The sequence below is a fragment of the Hyaena hyaena genome, unplaced genomic scaffold (assembly GCF_003009895.1).
Source record: "Hyaena hyaena isolate Hyena2069 unplaced genomic scaffold, ASM300989v1 scaffold_260, whole genome shotgun sequence".
NCBI lineage: Eukaryota > Metazoa > Chordata > Mammalia > Carnivora > Hyaenidae > Hyaena > Hyaena hyaena.
Genome location: NW_024080892.1, coordinates 1,655,994 through 1,675,844, shown reverse-complemented (window position 1 = coordinate 1,675,844; position 19,851 = coordinate 1,655,994). Strand labels below are relative to the sequence as shown.

General features: G+C 42.6%; 1 protein-coding gene across 1 annotated transcript in view; it reads right to left on the bottom strand.

Moving 5' to 3' along the window:
• PDE8B (phosphodiesterase 8B) overlaps window positions 1-19,851 on the bottom strand; it is a 137,090-nt gene that overhangs the window by 87,291 nt on the left and 29,948 nt on the right. Inside the window, exons 5-9 of the mRNA XM_039245560.1 lie at window positions 17,835-17,923; window positions 10,603-10,681; window positions 6,920-7,060; window positions 5,326-5,414; window positions 3,154-3,214 (exon numbers count right to left, since the gene is read on the bottom strand). Of these exons, the coding sequence (XP_039101491.1) occupies window positions 3,154-3,214; window positions 5,326-5,414; window positions 6,920-7,060; window positions 10,603-10,681; window positions 17,835-17,923 (459 nt within the window). The remainder of the gene's footprint in view (window positions 1-3,153; window positions 3,215-5,325; window positions 5,415-6,919; window positions 7,061-10,602; window positions 10,682-17,834; window positions 17,924-19,851) is intronic.

Genomic DNA, 19,851 nt, shown 5'->3' with positions numbered 1-19,851 from the left:
TGGAGAGGAAAGGGCATTCAGGCACACCAACAGCCATGATGACAGTGGGGGGTGATACATAGCAAAGAAGGTGCTTGGGGGCTTGAGGAGAGGGATGGCATTTGCTGTTCCTTGGGAAGGACCATGAAGGATGGGTAGAATGTGGGCACACGTGGTTGTGGGAAGACTGGTGAAAAGGAGACTGGGGGTCCAGGTGACTGAGAAAGAGAGGAGGGAGGAGGAACAAGTGTTGGCTGGTAGTGGAAGGCCATGCTTGATTCTGCCCATGAACTGTACTTGGCCCACCTCTGGCGTGAGCACGAATTAGCATAGGTGGGCCTGCACTCTGTGCAGTAGCTTCATGACAAGTTGGCTTGCACCATGTGGGGCCAATAGTTTGTGTCTCAAGAGCTACCAGGATGTCTTCCCCCCCCCCCCGCCCCGCCCCCTGCCCCATCACCTCTCACCTAGACCTCACACTTCCTCCTGGAATGTGTAAACTTGACAGTTGAGAGAATTTATTTTTCAGTGGAAATCAGTTCCCCTCCCTTCCCAGAGGTCTCGGTAGTAAATGAATACTTCCTGATTCTAGACGCATTTTATGTTGAACTAAATACTACGAAAAAGCATGATTCCCTTCACTAGTCTAGAATATTTTGCTAGAATAGCCAAATCGCTCTTGAGGAAGAACAAAGCTGGAGGTATCATGATCCCTGATTTCCAACTACATTGCAAAGCTGTAGTAATCATAACAGTATGGCATTGGCATAAAATAAAAAACCACACACATGTATCAGAGGGACAGAAGAGAGAGCCCAGAAATAAACCCACATATATATGGTCAATTAATTTATGACAAGCCAACAATATACAATGGGGAAAACATAGTCTGTTCAATAAATGGTACTAGGAAAACCGGACAGCCACATACAAAAGAATGACATTGGACCGCTATCTTAGACCACACACAAAAATCAACTCAAAATGGAAGAAATATTTGAACATATTATCTGAAACCATAAAAGCCCTAGAAGAAAACATAGGGGCTAAGCTCCTTGACATGGGTCCTGGCTATGAATTTTTTGATATAACATCAAAAGCAAATGCAACAAAAGAAAAATAAATAATTCAGAATACCATCACGCCAAAAAGCTTCTGCACAGCAAAGGAAACCATTGACAAAATAAAAAGGCAACTTACCAAATGGGAGAAAATACTTGCAAATCACAGATGAAGGAATAATATCCAAAATATATAAAGAACTCATACAACTCAAAAGCCAAAAAAAATTTGATTTAAACATTGGCAAAAGATCTGAATAGACATTTTTTTCAAAAAAGACATAAAGATGGCCAACAGGTACATGCTCTTACATACATCACTCTTCATCAGGCAAATTCAAATCAAAAACACAGTGAGTTAATTCACATCTGTGAGGAGGGCTAGCATCAAAAAGTTATGAAATGTCAAGTGTTGGTGAAGATGTGGAGAAAAGTCACTATATAAAGCACTATGGGGGTTCCTCAAAAAAAATTAAAAATATAACTACCATATGGTTTAGCAACTTACTCCTGGACATTTACCCAAAGGAAACGAAAACACTAAATCAAAAAGATACATGCACCCCCATGTTCACTGCAGCATGGTTTCCAATAGCCAAGACACAGAAATAATCTAAGTGTCCACTGATGGATGAATGGAGAAGGAAAATGTAGAATATAGATGCAATGGAATATGATTCAGCCATCAGAAAAGAAGGAAATCTTGCTATTGCAGCAACATGGACAGACGCTGAGTTCAGTATGCTAAGTGAATTAAGTCAGATGGAGAAAGACAAATACCATACGATATCACTCATATGCAGGATAGAAAACAAAAAACTGAATACATAGATACAGAGAACAAGTTGGCTACCAGAGGAGGGGTGGGGAGATGCGTGAAATGGGTGAAAGAGGTTAGTGGTACAAACTTCCACTTATTAAATAAGTCATGGAGATATAATGTACAGCATGGTGAATACTGTTAACAACACTGTGATGGAAAGCGTTGCTAAAAGATTTCAAAGTTGCTAAAAGAATAGGTCTCAAAAGAAGACTTTATCACACAAAAAAATGTTGTAATTATGTGTGGTGATACATGTTAACTTGACTTAATGGTGGTGAACATTTTGCAATATATACGAGTATCAAATCATTATTAAAAAAAAGAAAGAAACAGGCATGAAGACATGAATATCTGACGGACTGAGACACCAAATGAAAGCCCTCTATAGGCTCACGGCACACAGGCTGGACTCCCCTCCAGGAGCTGTCTCTTTGTGGGGAGGAGCCCGGGCATCAGCAGGTCCTGTCACCCCAAAGCTTCTCTCCTTGCCTGGCCAGCCACCACCACCTGACCCCACACTTCCCAAGTCTCCAACATGCTCCGCTAAAACGGGTCATGCCCCGAAGGCCTTCATATCCTTTACAGGCATTATCGCTTCTTTTAAAGTCTTCATCTACATCAAAGGCCACATTTTGTGTTTTCAAGAATTGATCACAAGTAATTATGTTTGTCCAGTGCTTTTTAACCAATATACCTTAAAGCATGAATGAAAATACACATAACCCAATATGCAAAGTATAGTTAAAAAAGAAAACACCAATATCAGTGTTGCTCTCTATGATAAAACTCCATTTATACGTTTTAAATATAGCAATTTATTAAAATTGTGTTATTCCAGAAGACGAGATTCTAACGTATTGTCCTGCATGATGTAATGTTAAAAATAATAGTACTAATTTTTACTAACATGGAATGATTGTATTTGATATGAATTGGTAGGAGTGAAATGCTCAAATACATATATGCTTTTAATTCATTTAAGGAATTAAGATAGAAAAATAGAACATTTTTTGTTTAGAAGAAGAATTTTATGCTCTCGTGAAATACATTAGTCTTGAGGTACACAGCCACAGGCTAAACCATAACTGATGTGCATTACAAACACAGCAGCATAAGCTTGCAGGAAATTTTATTTTCTACCATTTGTCTGTCAAAGGAGCCTAATTGTGCCATAAACCTCCTAAATTGGCAAGTACAGTGAGACATGGAGAAAGACAAGCCGAGAACAGTGGTGAGAATGCAATGTGGGGTCAAGCTGACAAAGCAAAGGAAGGAAAGTGAATACCATACCTGCTTATTATTGTCAGTGGTACAACACAGCTTCTTGAGGGAGACAAAATGCCTAATTTTCCTAATAACATAAATTATCAGTTATTAGTGAGTCAGATAGGAGATGATTCAACAAATCAGCAGATGAAAACATCAACAGATTTTCTTAAAGAAAGCCCCAGGGTCCATTCTAGGGCAGATTTAAATTTCAAACAAACCTAGTCTATGGAAAACACATTTTTCATACACAGCCCACACATGCCGCCAGAAACTGGGCTTCCCTTTTAATCACAGTTGGCTCAGAAACACTTTCCTAATGGGTATTTCATTTTGCAACGGACTCCTGCAGCTAGTCTCCTAGATATCTTCAGTGATAGGATGCAATGTTACTCGAGAAGAAATTGGTTTTAATTCCGCTGACATGAATAATTTTACAGCTTATATAAAAAGCAAAAGACTCATTTGGACAATGACCAAAATTACATGGTCCCTCTTTTTGTATTAATACTCCATATTCTTTCATAGCACGGTCATCACAATGATGGCATTTTTCAGGCAGAGAAAAATCCTCTTATTTCAAGGTTATGGACAGAATCCCAAATCAGCCTACGGTCTTGCTCATTACCACAAGGGAGACCAGAAAAAGGCTATAGCTGCCTCAGCCCTGCACAAAAATCAGCCTGAGGTAGATTTTCCACTGAGAGGGGGGAGCCAGGAATTCTAAAGGGCTATGTGATATTTTATACGAATAGGAATGAGCCTCCTGTTTCTCTTTCTTTGATGCAGTTTTCTCTGGAGGACCCAGAAGAGAGTATAGAAAATACTGGTTATTCTGTAATAAGCCTCACTAAAGAAGAAGAGGTAAAATTTCCCTACTTTTAGTAAGAATTTCCTTTGATAGTGTACTGTTTACAAGTGGGGGGCGGGGGGAATAACACTGTGTCTAGACAAAAGAACTTCCCTCTTATCTGTAAAATCGGAGAGATAAGAAAAACTCATTCTGACGGAAATTACCAAGCAACAGAGTCTCCTCAGCCTTGGTCACCTAAGAATTCTGGTCACACACACTGAGTGAATCTTAGCTTAAGTTTTCTGAGAAGATAGTCTAAGGATGATGAGAGTAGCAATTTGACAGCCATCATGGCCTCTCAGCATGGACTGTTGGTGGAAACGGCCATGCCAAGGCCACCATGCTGGAGGTGGGAGTGGGGGTGGGGTGGGAGGCCTCTCTTTGTGCTCATAACCCTCATCAGGACTGCCAGCACCCTACCACTGAGAGGGAAGCCACATGTCAGGAAATGTAAGACGGCTGTCTCTGAAATAAGGGGTAACAATTTCAAAACTTAGCAAACAAGTAAAATTGGAGAGGAAATGACCTAAGACGTTTAGCTGACTTTGCAGAATGTTTTGTTTCCTAGCCACCCAACAGATTGGAAGGTACTCAGGTAGTCTTAAGAGTCACAGGCAGGACTCACCACTTCTGGTTACTGGCATGACAACTGCTACCTTCTCTTTCTCCAAAACATCACGTGACAGCATGTGTCCCTTGTAAACTGTGGTACAAAGCTAGTGTTGACCTGCAAGGTAGTTTACTAGAGGCTCCTCAGTGACGTACTTGTTCTGGGATCCTGTTTGGCTTTGTAAACCCTCTAATAAAATTGAACTGAGACAAAGAAATGAAATTATGTATTGACCCTCTCTGATAATCTGAGATTAAATGGTATCCGATCACCTGATTCTGGTCAAACACACCTTTCTCTAGGTCACAGTGACCTCTAGGATTCCCTTTATCTTGTAGAACAGGTCCGAGAGCCAGTGCCTCAAGGAGAGAAGGGTGACTCCCAGGGCAGGGCGGAGACCAGCGAGCCTTGTTGTTTTGTTGTTATTCTTATGACAGGGGAAAGCCTAAACACAGCCTTCAGAGGGTAGTGGGGATAACGGAACCACAGACAGTAAGTCGGAGGTGGGCAGCTGGGAAGATGCTTTGTAAAGCCCATAAGCAAGAGAAGAGAGGGGGAGGGAAAGCCACATCTGGCGGCTATTGCTAGCCACATGGGTTTGCCCACAGTATATGCTATATACAGCCCAACCCCACCATATTTGTGGGTCTAATGCTTACACTGTTATTTTAATATGCAAACCCAATGCCCACATGAGCCCTTCAACTATAAGAGTTCAAGAGTTTGCTCTCACCCTCCTTGGCCAATCACTGGGGTGATCTTCACGTGCTGCTGGATGCTGTCCCCGGATTTCCTTCTGGCATAGTAAACCCCCTGCCACTCCTACATGGACAAAGAGAGCTCTTAAAATCCTTCCACCGAGGCTAATGGCTGCTTCTACAGAGGGTCTCGTCAAGTTGAGCAATAAAGTTCCCACATGCTTTCCTTACATTCCACAAAACATTGCTCTGTCGTTGCACCTATTGTGACACTTATTACCTAAGCCTCGTGGTCACCCTGAACTAAGACCCCAAGACCAATGTGTCCACCTCCAAACAAGACAGCCCCTCAGGGTCCTAGGATGGTCAATGAGTGGGTAGAGTTCCCGCTCTCAGCCCTATGGGCGTAGTGGCACCAGGTCAAGGGACTCTGATGGGGTTTTCCTAAAACTCTTCACAACAACCTGTAAACTCGAGGTTATCATCCTTAGTTTACAAATGAGTAAACCAAGGCTCAGAGAGTCTAACTAATTTGCCCACATTCTGAAGTACAAAATGTGGTTCTAAATTCTTGTCTCTTAATTCTCCTTGAAACCTGTCATTTTTCTACTTTCTATGGGGCATCCTACCAAGATTTCTCTGGGATTAGTCTGACTTCCGGCAGTTTCCATGGATGAAGCTAAGGGGAGTGTGAACATTCTTACTGTCTCTGGACCCCAGGGAACTAGCTGATGAAGAGCCTGTGGTACCTCCACCATGTCCAGGAGAACCCGGTTTTCTCTTAGTTTTTCCTGCTCCCTCCGTCACACAAGACCATCACACGTGTGGCAGTACCTCCCATGGCAAAGTTGTCTAGAGTACTGGATAATGTCCTGATTCCTTTTCAGTCTCACTGCCCCTATTTTTTAAAAATTAGCATTGGCTGTCATATATGACCCAAATGTATTTTATTCCTATAAAGCAGTCCCCAATTAAAAGAATACAGTGCTCATATCACTATTTCACATCAGAGAAAGCAAGATGAAAGACATAATATGAGAAAGCATTCTGAATGCTTAAAATAAAATTTCACGGAGTTTCAGCTGCCGGAGCCTCACTCCACCTACAGAAGGGAAGCCTTGAGGGAAGATTCCTGTCACAATGACAGCCCTCCCTTCAGCTGCTGGACAAACTGACATGACAGGAAGAAGTGAGCTCCATGTCTCTACTCAACTGTGATGAGGGAAGAGAACAGAAAAACGGAAACATGACCAAGACCAGGGCCCACGTGGAAATACTGATATACGTACTTCTAGTCCCCCAAACACTGGACACACTCAAAACACGCAACAACCTTTTGGGCAGAACTCTGCTCAGAGGCAGCAATGATACTCCAGCAAAGAGAGTGGGGACAGATTCACCCAAAGGATAAACTCTCCTTATACAAAGTGATGAGGTGCTACATCATCTTAAGTGCTTGATTCGCTCGGGATCTAAAATTTACCCCCAACTTGACCAATTTTGCAAACCTAAGAGATCTTTCACTCAATTAGCATGTCATCAGAGGAGCCAATCTTAAAGACATGACATAAAACTCACAGAAATAAAAATGCAGTGGGGAGAGGTTTGCACACTATCTGTTGCACCCACCTTGCCCTTCTTGATGCACGTGTTGATGGTGTCAAGAAGGTCTGCCCGGTTCTTATCACTTTTGGGCAGCTCGGCGAGCTCTTTCCCCAGGAGCTCGCCTTTGTGGTAGCCCATCATCCTTTCAAAAGCTGGGTTGACATACTGTGAACAGGACGTGGTTAAAGGTCAGTGTGGGTATGCTGTGTGCCCCCAGGAGTACTTGCTGGGACGCAGAGGAACATGCTGCAATATCAAATACAAAGTTCCCTGGATGAGCACTCTCTGATGCGGGTGCCGACTGGGCCCCGTCTCACCAATGAGGCACCTGAAGTTGCTGCCTCGCTCCTCAGCAGCAATGTATTTGATCACCACCCCAGCACCCTAGTTCTCTCCGGGGCACTGGAAGAAATTCCTTAGCAGACAGAGAGCAAGAAGCCTTCATCTAAGAGAGCCACTCTCTTGTGGGACTTTTTCATCCCCAGTTGGCCAAGAAATAAGAAAACATTCCAAAATTAAAAATGAGTTGGAATAAAAGTGAATCGGTTCGACAGGCTGTGGCATCTATTAGTCACATGTCTACAAGGCAGAGATCTCTCTCATGCCTCCTTTCCAATAGCTACTACCTACAAATCAATGCGATGGCTTGGGGCCACTTCCCATCTAGCCTGAACAATGAAATTTAGTTCAACAGCTTGGGCAGGGAACAGCCCTTTCAGTGCTGGGCAGACACGGGTGTGAGAAGAGGCCACCTTGGCATGTTTGAAGGCCAGCAGACTCAGAGGTTTCTTTCTAAAATTCTGCCCAGGGTCCTAGAATACAGAGCTATTTCCCTGTCTGACTCCCAGATCTCATCTCCACCTCCAATTTCTTTTCCAAGTACAATCACTAAATGAGAAGCTGAATAAGGGAGACAAGACAAAAAGCACGGGGAAAATGTGACCATACGGCCTCTGGGTCATGGAATTTTTTTTTCTTTTTTGCATCACGGACATCCATCTGCGGCTTCAGAAATATTCTTGCAAAGTATAATCACAATCACTCTTGCCCTGCACTATGATGACAGCCGTAAGGAGCCTGGTGATGCAGGGACACTTGGGGAACTATTCCCCTGCGATCAAAGTCTCTACTAACACAATTAAACCTGGGAGATGGAGGGGTTTAGAGGGTGCACTGGAGCCTGAGCATGAGGCCTTATTAGGCGGATGGAAGAGCTGGGGTGGGACAGCGTCTTCAGCGATCTCCCAGCACACACATGTGGTGATCACCACCCTCCTGGGGCCAGGCAGCACAGCCTCTGCTCACCAGGTGGCCTAATCCTGCGTGCTGAGCTCTCCATATCCCCCCTCATCTGCGGGCTTCTGCCTACGCACTCCTTCTCCTCATAACACCCCTCCTCACCTCCATGCCCTGCCAAGTTGCGTTTGTCCCTTCCTTCTCCTTCCCTTGCAAACCACCCTTGACCCCCTGCCCAGTCTGAGCTGGTGCCACTTCTACAGGCTCCCACTCTCTCCTGTGCAGGCTCCCAGTGACCTTTCACACTCAATCCAAGTTTTTATTTATTTCTCTCTCCCACTAGACATAAAAATCCTCAAAAGAAAGTCCACTTTGGATTCATCTCCGGATACTCAAGACTGTTCAGTAGATATGTGATGTATGTATTGTTTTCCTTTTTGGTCAAATCCTCATACATTTCCATGTGTGTTTATTCTACCTTCACTATTAAGTTGCAGATATGGGTAGAAGTCATGGCCCTTTGTTCATGCTAGAGTTCCTGTAACCTCAGAATGCAACAGGTACTCGAACATGATCTCTGGAGCCAAAGCACTCAAGGTCAAATCCTGGGTCTGCCAATAACAAGCTCCATGACTGTGGGCAAGTTACCCATCCTCTCTAGTCCTCAGTTTCCTCATCTGTAAAATGGCTACAGTAGTAGTGCCTGGATCATAAAGTTGTTTTAATATATAAAATGCTCAGCACTGTGCCTGATACATGGCAAGCGTTCTGTAAGTGTTTTAAAGCAAGTAGTTTAGATGGTAGATCGATGGCTGGCTGGCTGGTCAATATTATTCCTAAATTTAAGGGCTATCACCTAACCTCTGAACATGCACAGTCATACAGAAGCATAAACTCTTCAGCGGCAGCGCCCTGAAAAGGACTCTGGTATTAAGAACATGCATGAAATATCCCGTCCATGAGGACTTTTCTTGAAATACATAACACAAATGTCACTTTATTTCCCCTTTACATATAACATCCTCTATTCAACTTCTTTCTCCTTGCTTTTGGGTTTTATATCCAGATTGCAAGTAGGTCTTTAAAGGGGCAGTCTGTTTCTTCCTGTTCACAGGTAAGGAGGGGATGGGGCGACACCACCACCATGTTGCCTTCTCCAGAGACACAGGGTCTCTAACCGCCAGGTGCTCACCATAGAATGAAGGACTCTGTTCCTTGTTCAAGAAATCATCAGACTACAAATGGGGAAGCAAGTGGAGAGCAGGGAGCCCCTTCTCCTCATTACAGAAATCAGTCGGCTGCCCACTGTCAGAGACAGGTGTAAAACAAATGTGTTTCATGAGTGGAATTGACTGTTCAAGTCTGGACAGAAGGAAGGGGAATGTGAGATTTGTACTTGGTCGGTAGCAAGCATGTCTGGTCTCTCTGCAGTCCAAGGACGCAGACGTGTGCATGCGTAGTTAGGCAGCAACAGGCAGCAACATGAGGAAGCTTTCAGATCCACTGCAAGGAGCAGTCAGAAAAACAAGTTCTAGATATACAGCCGAACAGGGAAACCAGAAGGGAAGGCTTTATCATCGGCAAGACATGGCTACATATTTTGGTTCCAATACTTATCACTGGGACTTTTCTTGGGAAAATTCCCTGACCTTGCTGGGCTTCAGTTTCCCCATCAGTATTATGGGGCACTTGTGTCTCTCTCACAGAGTCACTGGATGGAAAGGAGATAACGTTATGAACGTGTTAATGATGGCGCTAAGGCAGCATGGGCTGCTGATGTTACTGGTTGGCATGAGAGTGGGGTGTGTCTGTGTGCAGTGCAGGCTCTGTAGTGCGGCCACCATATCTTGTCGTGTGGCCACCATATCTTGAGCACCATCTTTGGTTTCCCTGAGGAAACTAAGTGTTCCTTATACTCAGTGCATTATGGAAACCAGCTCCAGGCAGCCTGGTATCCATCGATGGAAAAGTCCACATTTCAGAATGTTGTTTTAGTAGAAATGTCTTACCTTCCAAGAAATACACTAAGATGACCTTATTTCAACAAAGGTTGGTCTACTATACACATTTCCTTAGGAAGATAACTTTACCATACAAGACTGCTCTACAATTAGAATACCAACCACAGGCAAATAAATGAATACCTTTGAAAATATTTCATTCCCATAAGCATTTACTCTACAATTCTGACATACTTTCACATGATGTAAATGCTGTCTTCACAAATGATCAAAGAATTTACCCTATCTTGGTCACAGGAATCAAAAATTATGATCTAAATAATTTTTTATTCTTAGTGAGTACCTAATTCTTAGATTAAGTCTATCAATTTTCTTTACATATTTTTGATGTCCCTTTCTCCAAAGAAAATACACAGTAATGTGAGGACTGTGGGAAAGTTCCTTGGGAAAGGATGGCTCTAACTTGAAAGGTTCTATTTTGACATCTCTAGAGAAAAAGTGTCTCCATACCTGAATCACATGGTCATCACTTGTAATTTCTATGGCTTCATGACAGTGGTCTAATGCTGTAAACACTGAATTACAGGCCCTGAAAGTTGCAAAAGATCAATGTTAGTACAACTACAAAACCATTAGCGTTTCATATGTTAATTTATCAAAGTAAACAGTTCCCCAAAATTCATTAAAACCATGTTCTTTTTGAAGGAAAAAAAATACTGTAGCCTTTCAAACTAAGCTAGTTAGTTTGAATTAACAACAGCATATATTTCTGTGACTATAACAACCAAAGAATTCTAATCAACAAAATCTTCATGGATCATGGAATGAACCACCTACGTGCTGAATGTTGCCTTCCCTGTGTATTCTGTCTCTTTCTCTTCCCAAACTGCTGTGGCTCAGTGTCCTAGGACTTCAGACCTTCTCTGTTTGAGAGATGGGTGCAGGTGAAATGCACGGAGCTCCCTACTTATCTGCCATCTTGCCTCCACGTGTGCTGAATGAAACGGTAATATAGACACAAGAGAACGAGGTAACAGGAGGCCATCTTAGAGGTCTCCTGGACCTATGTCAATGCTGTTCTTTCTGTCTCATTCCTAGTGTGGCCATGGAGGAGGCAAGTGCCCAGCAATGAGAACTGAATTAAACCCAAATTGAATCTGAGGTATTCGGTCTGTCCTTTCTCAATAGACACAGAACTACTTTTTCCTTACTTTCGTCATCTTTGATAACAAGCCTTTATATGGTACTTTGCTTTCAACCTCACCCACTGGCGTGATGAAAGGCAAATATGGCAGGATGCCCCTTGCCTGGTTAACCCTACAGCTCTCGAGGCAGGCACTTTTCTTGGTGGCCTTTCTTGTACATGTGGAATATTGGAAATCATTTCGACTTCTCAACTGGTTAGAATTTTAAGTACCTTCTAAATCTAGGGCAACTCCAAATACAGTAAGTTATTTACTATCTAACACAGAAAGTATGTGGCTAGTTTCTAGAGCTTTTATATTTGTGCTGGCTGTTTAAAGAATCCCAGTGAGGCCTTTCTTACACATTACAAAAATGATTTACTTGATTGATGTTCCTTCTTATAAAATACTCTTAAGATGTTATTCATTTTTTCCACTCATGAAAGCATCTAAATTTGCCATCCTGTTTTAAACTGTAGACAAGGAAGAGGGGGGAAATAATTGGCTCAAGTCTGGTTCTGTATTTTGCCAGTTGTGGGACTGTGGGCAATTTTTATCTTTGCTGGCCCCAGCTTCCTCATCTATAAATGAGAATAACAACACTTGTTTTATAGGTTGCTGTAAAAATCAACAGTTTATGTGAGGCATTTCTCAAAGTGCTTCAGATAATATAAGAATTCAGCTCATGGTACTTGTTATTACCTGTCAGACCCTGGAGCAGTATTGCCTAAGTCTCTAACACTTTCAAAGGCCACTGGTGAAAATAAAAGTAAATCGTAACCTATATTTTCTCATGAGAATACTTGAACTATCTAACGAATAACTGTATTCAATCATAGCAAGGTAGGGGCACCTGGGTGGCTCCGTTGGTTAAGAATCTGACTTTGGCTCACGTCATGATCTCACAATTCGTGAGTTCGAGCCCTGTGTCAGGCTCTGTACTGACGGCTCAGAGCCTGGAGTCTGCTTCAGATTCTGTGTCTCCCTCTCTCTGCCCCTCCTCTTCTCATGTGCTGTCTCTCTCTCTCAAAAGTAAACATTAAAAAAATTAAAATAATAGCAAGGTAACCTGCCTGAGGAGTGAAGGATTTTACCCTACTGATGGTGCAGAGATGAAGGCACCCATGTGGGAGGGTAAATAAGTAATTGTGATGGGTGAGCAGAGGAGAAGGTAAGCCTAACTCATCTAGGATTCCAGATGGTACAGTAGGGTTTCTCATTTAAACTGCACCAATCTAATTTCAACCATATACTATCTTAATATCACTGTTGCATTTGTAAACAAGATCACTTAAAATAAGAAAAAAAAAAAGGTTTTTAAATTATTACTAGAGTCACTAGCACCCTGCCTCCCACAAAGAAGCAAGCAAGAGCTAGTCTTCTCAGAAGTATTTTCCAGGTATGTGGTCTAGAACCCAACATGGCAGCACAGTAGTGTTTCCTGTCCCCCAGGAGTCAAACGTGGAAGAGCACACTCTGTGTGGACTAAACCTTACATGTGATAGCTAGATAATTAAGCTAGAACACATTTTATCAAATGATAAGTTCATCTCTTGCCCATTTTCTTATCATGCCTGTGCACCTCACCTAAGCATTTAAAAGGGTACTTCAAAGTATTAGTGTTTTTGTCAATTCAAGAGCAGTCTTTATGTAAGATCTTAGCTCCAAATGTCCAAAATTCATCTATTAAACATTCATTGTATGATTATCCACAAAGCATAAAATCTTCAGTATAATGTCCAATGAAACAAAGCAAATTCTCATCAACAGTCAAGGTAGAAGGGTGTGGACAGGGTCAGCAGATAGTTTTCACCCAGTGACGTGGTGGACTGCACTGTTTAGAACTAGGCTTTAAGCCAATTTGGTTGACAGTTCTATTTAAATAAATCTGCAGCAAAATGAAGTAATCAATTTGAATCATGTTCCTAGAGCTTGGGAATTTAATTGCTTGTATTAATTGTTAATACTCTTCATGCAGAAGAGCCTTAACGTTATTAATTTCCTGTTCTTAGGAACCATGTAACTGTGCCTCAGATGTATTTTTGCATCTTTCGGGTTGAGAAGGTGGAAAATTGGAATGGTAAGAAAGGTAAGAAGAAGTTGAAAAGGAAAGATAACCTCAACATGGAAACCCATGAAGTACAGGCCATGGAACCATGTCCCCTCACCTTTTAAAAAAAAATTTTTTTTGGGGCGCCTGGGTGGCTTAGTCGGTTGGGCGTCCGACTTTCGCTTAGGTCATGATCTCGCGGTTCGTGGGTTCGAGCCCCGCGTCGGGCTCTGTGCTGACTGCCAGCTCAGAGCCTGGAGCCTGTTTCAGGGTCTGTGACTCCTTCTCTCTCTGACCCTCTCCTGCTCACGCTCTCTCTCTCTCTCTCTCTCTCCTAGAAATAAATAAAACTTTAAAAAAAAAATTTTTTTTAATGTTTTATTTATTTCTGAGGGAGAGAGAGACAGACAAACAGCATGAGCTGGGGAGGGTCAGAGAGAGAAGGAGATACAGAATCTGAAACAGGCTCCAGGCTCTGAGCTGTCAGCACAGAGCCTGATGTGGGGCTTAAACCCACGAACCATGAGATCATGATCTGAGCCGAAGTCAGACGCTTAACCAACTGAGCCACCCAGGCACCCCGTCCCCTCACCTTCTTCAGGAGCCCTTGAAGGTCCAGATGGAAAAGGCAAATATTACAGGGGCCCAAGTATCACATCGACAAGTCTACAAAGAACACAGTGGTGTGATGGGGTGGTGAGTGTATCCGACTGAACAGTGGGATGCCTGGATCCCACCCCAGCACTGCCACCAACATACTGGGCAGCTGTGATCATGTCAAGAGTCTCCCTGGCTCTTGGTGTTTTCCTCTGTCCATTGGGGCAGGAGTGGTCAGGTTGCATTATCTCCTGTATTCGTACCAAGGATATTCCAGAATCTACTCAACACACACATATATATATACACAAACTGAGGCTGCCTGCAACAAGGTAGGACTGTACGAGGTGGTGGCTTTAGGGAAACCTAAATCTGAACCAAAATCCACATGCCAGCAGGGTCTGGCAGAGGCAGGGAGAAGGAAGAACAGGCGGCCAGGGGGTCACGGCCTTGCTCCTGGTCAGCACCAATCCTGCGCAGCGATGCCCTGGGAGCCAGTTACAGTGAGGTTTCACGGCTTGGACCCCACACCTGTGACACTGCCTGTATGCAGGGCCCACGTGAGGATAAAGCACTCTACATGACTGTTGCTACCAAGAAGTGTGGTATTCCAGGGAACACAAGTTTTGTTCATCAGGACTTTGACTCCTTCTGAAATGGAGGACTGCTACTGTCTTAAGATATGGAATGAAACAAACATGATGATTTGGGCGTAAGTCCTGGATAAGAGATATAGGACCTCATTAGTATAAACCGATCGGTTTAAACTCCCGGTAAGCAGCTAAATCCTATCTGCATTTTGGATAACATAATTCTTTTCAGGATAAAGAGTCATAAGAACACGAGAAGAGAAGTGATCATCATTTACCTTCTATTTCCCTAGACAGCCCTCGTTTCATGACTTGTCCTGTTTAATAAAGTAAATTCCTCAAGCATACAGAAACGTGATTTATTTCCTCTCTTTAGAAGTTATTCTTTATAATGAAATTTTAAAATTAAGTATTTTTTCTTTGATCCCATGATCCTTCTCTTTTCTTGGCTAAACATGGTCACCATACACCAGCACCTGGACAAAAGTGTCTACCTTCAACATTTGACATCATCCTTGCAGTACAGACTGTCCTTGCAGAATGCTAGGAATGTCACATATTTAGCTGCAGCTGGGGGCGGAATTGCAGAGAAAAGTATTATATAATTAGACCGTAATTATTCTGGCATTGTATAATAAAAAGCCTCATTTTCCCCATCTGCAGCAAGTGACAGAGTTGCCTGCCTGACGCTGAGGTCCAGGTGGAGTCTTTAGTCCTAGAACATGGACGGAGCTGAGAAGATCATGGAATGGGTCATCAGGCCCTGACTGCTGCACCCAGATACAGAGTACCCAGGAAGAGATGAACCATGCACACACTCCCTTCTCTTCCAAAAACAGGGAGGAGGCTAGAGATGCTTGAGGCAGAACTAGCCAAAAACCAAAGGAAGAAAGTGACCACATAGCCCTTCCCTGGCCTTTTGTGGAGAACTCTTGCTTTCTTTTCCCCATTGCTGGGGCTGCTCATGACTGGGAAGAGAGGCTCTTTACCAGTCAACCTGAAGCTGCTGTGGAAAAGGATTTGCACCCTGGGCAAACCTACCTTTCTGACACCACTGCTTGCCTGGGTCAACTCCATTGACCAGTTTCACACTGATCTGCATTAAGAACTTGAGATTTCTCATTATGACCTGCACAGTGGGCCCAGCTCCTTCAACTGGCTCCAGTCAGTGAGCGGTGAGAAGTTACGGGATTCACATAGAGTTAGGTACTTTGAAACGTGCCAAGTTCAGAAGTGTTTAGTGCCCCCACTCTAAGCAAATTTCATCAGCACAGTAACCTGAAGCCCATTTCTTTTAACCCTTGTGCTGGCTAAGAATGTTTATTTCAAATTGCCAGATCTGCCTTTGCCCTGGGTGACAATAAATGATGCAATTTTTTTTTTTTGGACAGAGAGCTAGCAGGGAGAGAGCACGTATGAGCTGGGGGAGGGGCAGAGGGAGAGGAAGAGAGACAATCTTAAGGAGGTTCCACACTCAGCACAGAGCCCAAAACGGGGCTTAATCCTACAACCCTGGGATGATGACCAGAGCCGACATCAAGAGTCAGATGTTAAACAACTGAGCCACCAGGCATCCCAACCTTCTGACATCCTTCATGTGCCATCACAGTTAATGTTGCCTAAGAAAACTCAAATCTTAGTCATTTAAAATCAAATGAAGGAATTACCTCTCAAAGCAACAAGGGGTCTGCTGTTCATTCTTGCTGTAGATAATGTGCAGTTAAAGAATTAAAACAGAATGAAATCCCTCTCTATCTATGGTAAAAACATCTAAAAGTACAGTCTTTTGGGGGCACCTGGGTGGCTCAGTCAGGTAAGCATTCTACTCATGATTTCAGCTCAGTTCACAATCTCATGGCCATGGGATCAATCCCCACGTCAGGCCCTGTGCTGAGCTTGCTTGGGATTCTCTCTCTCCCTCTTCCTCTGCCCCTAACCCACCCTCCCTCCCTTCCTCCCTCCCTCTATCTCTCTCTCCCCCCCCAACGCCCCAACAAATAAACATAAAAAAAAAAAAAGTACAGTCTTTTTACCCTCAATTAAAAACAGCAGAGACCCCCAGGAATAAAAACAATGTACAGTAAACTGCTGAAGTAAAGGCAGTATGGTTTCCTCAAAAAAGTCTCTTAAGTTCTCTGAAGCTAATAAATATACGGATGCAAAGAAACTAAGGGATTCCACTTATATATTCAAAAATCCTTAGCAATATTCCTCACTAAAGGCTTAAAATACCTGAATTTCCACTAGTTTGACTTTAAAAAAATACTTCCCTACCTAAGGAAGTGACTATCCCCACACTATTTCTTAAAGCTCTCTGTCCACCAAAAAGTAACTTCCCAGGCCAGGATAAACCCCAGAGAAACCTGCCTTTGTGGGTTTATGCCACTCCATTTTACTTCCAAGGATAGTAGACAAAAACTAAGTTTACATAGGGTTTTGTCCTTTTTGATTGCAAATTAAGTAGTCAAGATAAGCATCATCATTACAATGAGACACTATCTTACTTATTTTTCACTAAGCCTGAAACCATCATGACTTCGGGGGTGGCCAGAGAGAGAACCCAAGCCAGGGACCTTCTGGCATCCCAAAGCCTGGAGCCGTTAAGGGCTGGCCTCTCGGGGGCTACAGGTTGCCCTCCTCTCTATACTTGAGGGGGACAGGTTGAAGAAATAAAGGTCTAAGAGGGTGCTAGAGGGGAGCCTCCACAAAACCAGGCACGAGCTAGGGCTCTGATATCCCAAAATGTCCCAGAAGTTGAACATCGTTCCAGCAGTCAGATGCCTAGACAACCCCATCTCAGAAGTGAGCATCATGAAAAGCCTGCTTTTAAAGCACTATTTGCCTTGAAGGAGACTTAAAGCAAGTTTCCTGAACATACTTCATCCATACTGAGGTAACAAACAGACCTCATGAAATTGCCATAATGGTTATGTAGCAATTATTATAGCTGGCATAATAATACACCCATGGGTTTGCCCCTATTCATAACAATCCAAGGAGGAACTTACAAATGTTAAAAGAGTAGTGAATAGAAAGTAATCCTCATAGGCTACTCTTAATCTCAATTTAATTGTATGAAAATTAAACAGTACTTTTTCTAGAGTATAGTTTTAAAGCTGCTGTAATTAGTGGAAAGTACTGTCAAAAAAAGAAATGCTTTCAAATTTATTTCATTGAGTAAAGGGCTCCTAGTTTAGATGCTGCCATTTACCATCTTCCATCATCTGGGATTCGGCTAAGAATCTGTGAACATCAGTCCAAACACAGAAGCTTTTGAACGACATTGCTAGCCTTGTGTTCCTTCTTACTTTTGCTACCTACCGTAATTTGAACTGTGAGCGAACTTCCCCGTGTTCTATTTGAATCAGTTCATTATAGCAAGCAATTATGCTGCTATTCTCCATAAATCTCTGAAAAGAAAACAAAGATAATATGTAAGACATACAATGACTTAAAGAGTTGAATAAAGGAACTTAGTTTTTCCCACCCCAGGTAACTCTGTTACATAAGACAACTTGAGAAACTGAAATGAGTTGAAATGAGGCAAAACAGTTGTCCAACTCTTTGAAATGCTTATATGAGAAACAACGGATGAAGTAACACTGTATGTTTAACTCCCTTGATAACAAAGGTGGGGAAAAACTTCATTACCAGTATTCACAGGAAAATAAACACACAAGGGCACAGAATGTGTCTCCCATCTTGTTAATTACTGAAACATTTTGGCTTTATTTTGCACTAACAAAAGTCTTTTCAAACCCAGCACTGGACACTCATACTATGTGCCACATTATGAATGATCATTTTCAAGGGAAGAGACCCTTCTTTGCTAACTTCCTCATCTTTTGATTGCCAAATGCAGCCTCCTCCTCTTACACACACACACACACACACACACACACACACACACACACACACTTCCATGCATCTAGCATGGATGGCTTCTCCCTGGGGAATACTTCTGGTTCCCCACTATTCCAGGGATAGGTTCATAGGGGGTAAGGAAGAGGGGAAAACCGTGAACACAGAACACACACAAAAGGGAAATACTTTCTCCTATTATTACAAAAGCAAAGTTAAACATGGTTAGGCTCAGGCTGAGCTTCTGGATGGGTGAAGATTATGTAACAGCGTGTAACCAAGCTCTGAGCATTGTTAGCAGATGCTTCCTAAGATACTAAAAAGGATCTGTGATAAGAATCAGTTTCAGAAGTGTTACAATAAACAGAGTTGGGCAGATTTCTTTTTTTTAAGACAAATTTTAATAGTCTTTAAATCTTGTCTGTTTTTAATTAAATAAGTTATACATATTAACTTAAAAATGTATAAAGAAAATTATAAAGAAAACAAACCCAAATCACTGATAATGTCCTAAGCTAGAGATATTGTTACATTTGGTTTATTTCTCTTAAGCTCCAATGCGAGTGTATGTGTGTGTGTAACATATTAAATACAGTATGTAAAGTCATACTGTATTTTGACTTTTTTTTTTTTTAAATTTATTTCTAGGAGAGAGAGAGAGAGAGAGACAGCGTGAGCAGGGGAGGGTCAGAGAGAGAGGGAGTCACAGACTGAAACAGGCTCCAGGCTCTGAGCTGGCAGTCAGCACATAGCCCAACGCGGGGCTCGAACCCACGAACCGCGAGATCATGACCTAAGCGAAAGTCGGACGCTTAACCGACTAAGCTACCCAGGCACCCCTGTATTTTCACTTTCATCGCAAAGTACTAACTTTCTGAGATCTTATTTTTCTTTAGTCCTAAGAACTACCATTGTAGTAAAAAAGAGCTTTCTACAGGTGATGGTTTCTAAACACTGGAGCCCTTGTTTTGCACAGAACTGGTACTTCATGAGTTTTCTGTAGACCAAAGGTACAAGAAGATTTCTCTGGTGGTATTCTAGGCTATGTTAACTCTTACACTGGAATAATGTGAGGTTATCAAAAATAGTGGGCTTCAAACCTCAATATGCTAAGAATCACCAGGCATTCTACTAAAAATGCAGATTCAGGGCCCTACATTCAGAGATTTCGGCATGTTTCTTGATGGCAGAACTCAGAAGCGTTCAATATGTACGTGTGCAATGCCCATCGTGTAATGTTGTTAGTGTGCATTGTGGATTTCCAGGGGTGGGAAGAGGAGGAACAGTTCTCACTGATTTCCCAAGCTTATTCAACCACGGACGCCTTTTTTCATGGAACACCTATTAAAAGCTTTTGGAACACTGAAGTGCTCCACAGAGCAGTTTGGGATCTACTACTTTCGTGGGCCCATCGTGGAGCTTAGAGTTATGCCTATGAGCTCTGGCAAGCTATTTAGGCATTCTGATCCTGTTTCTT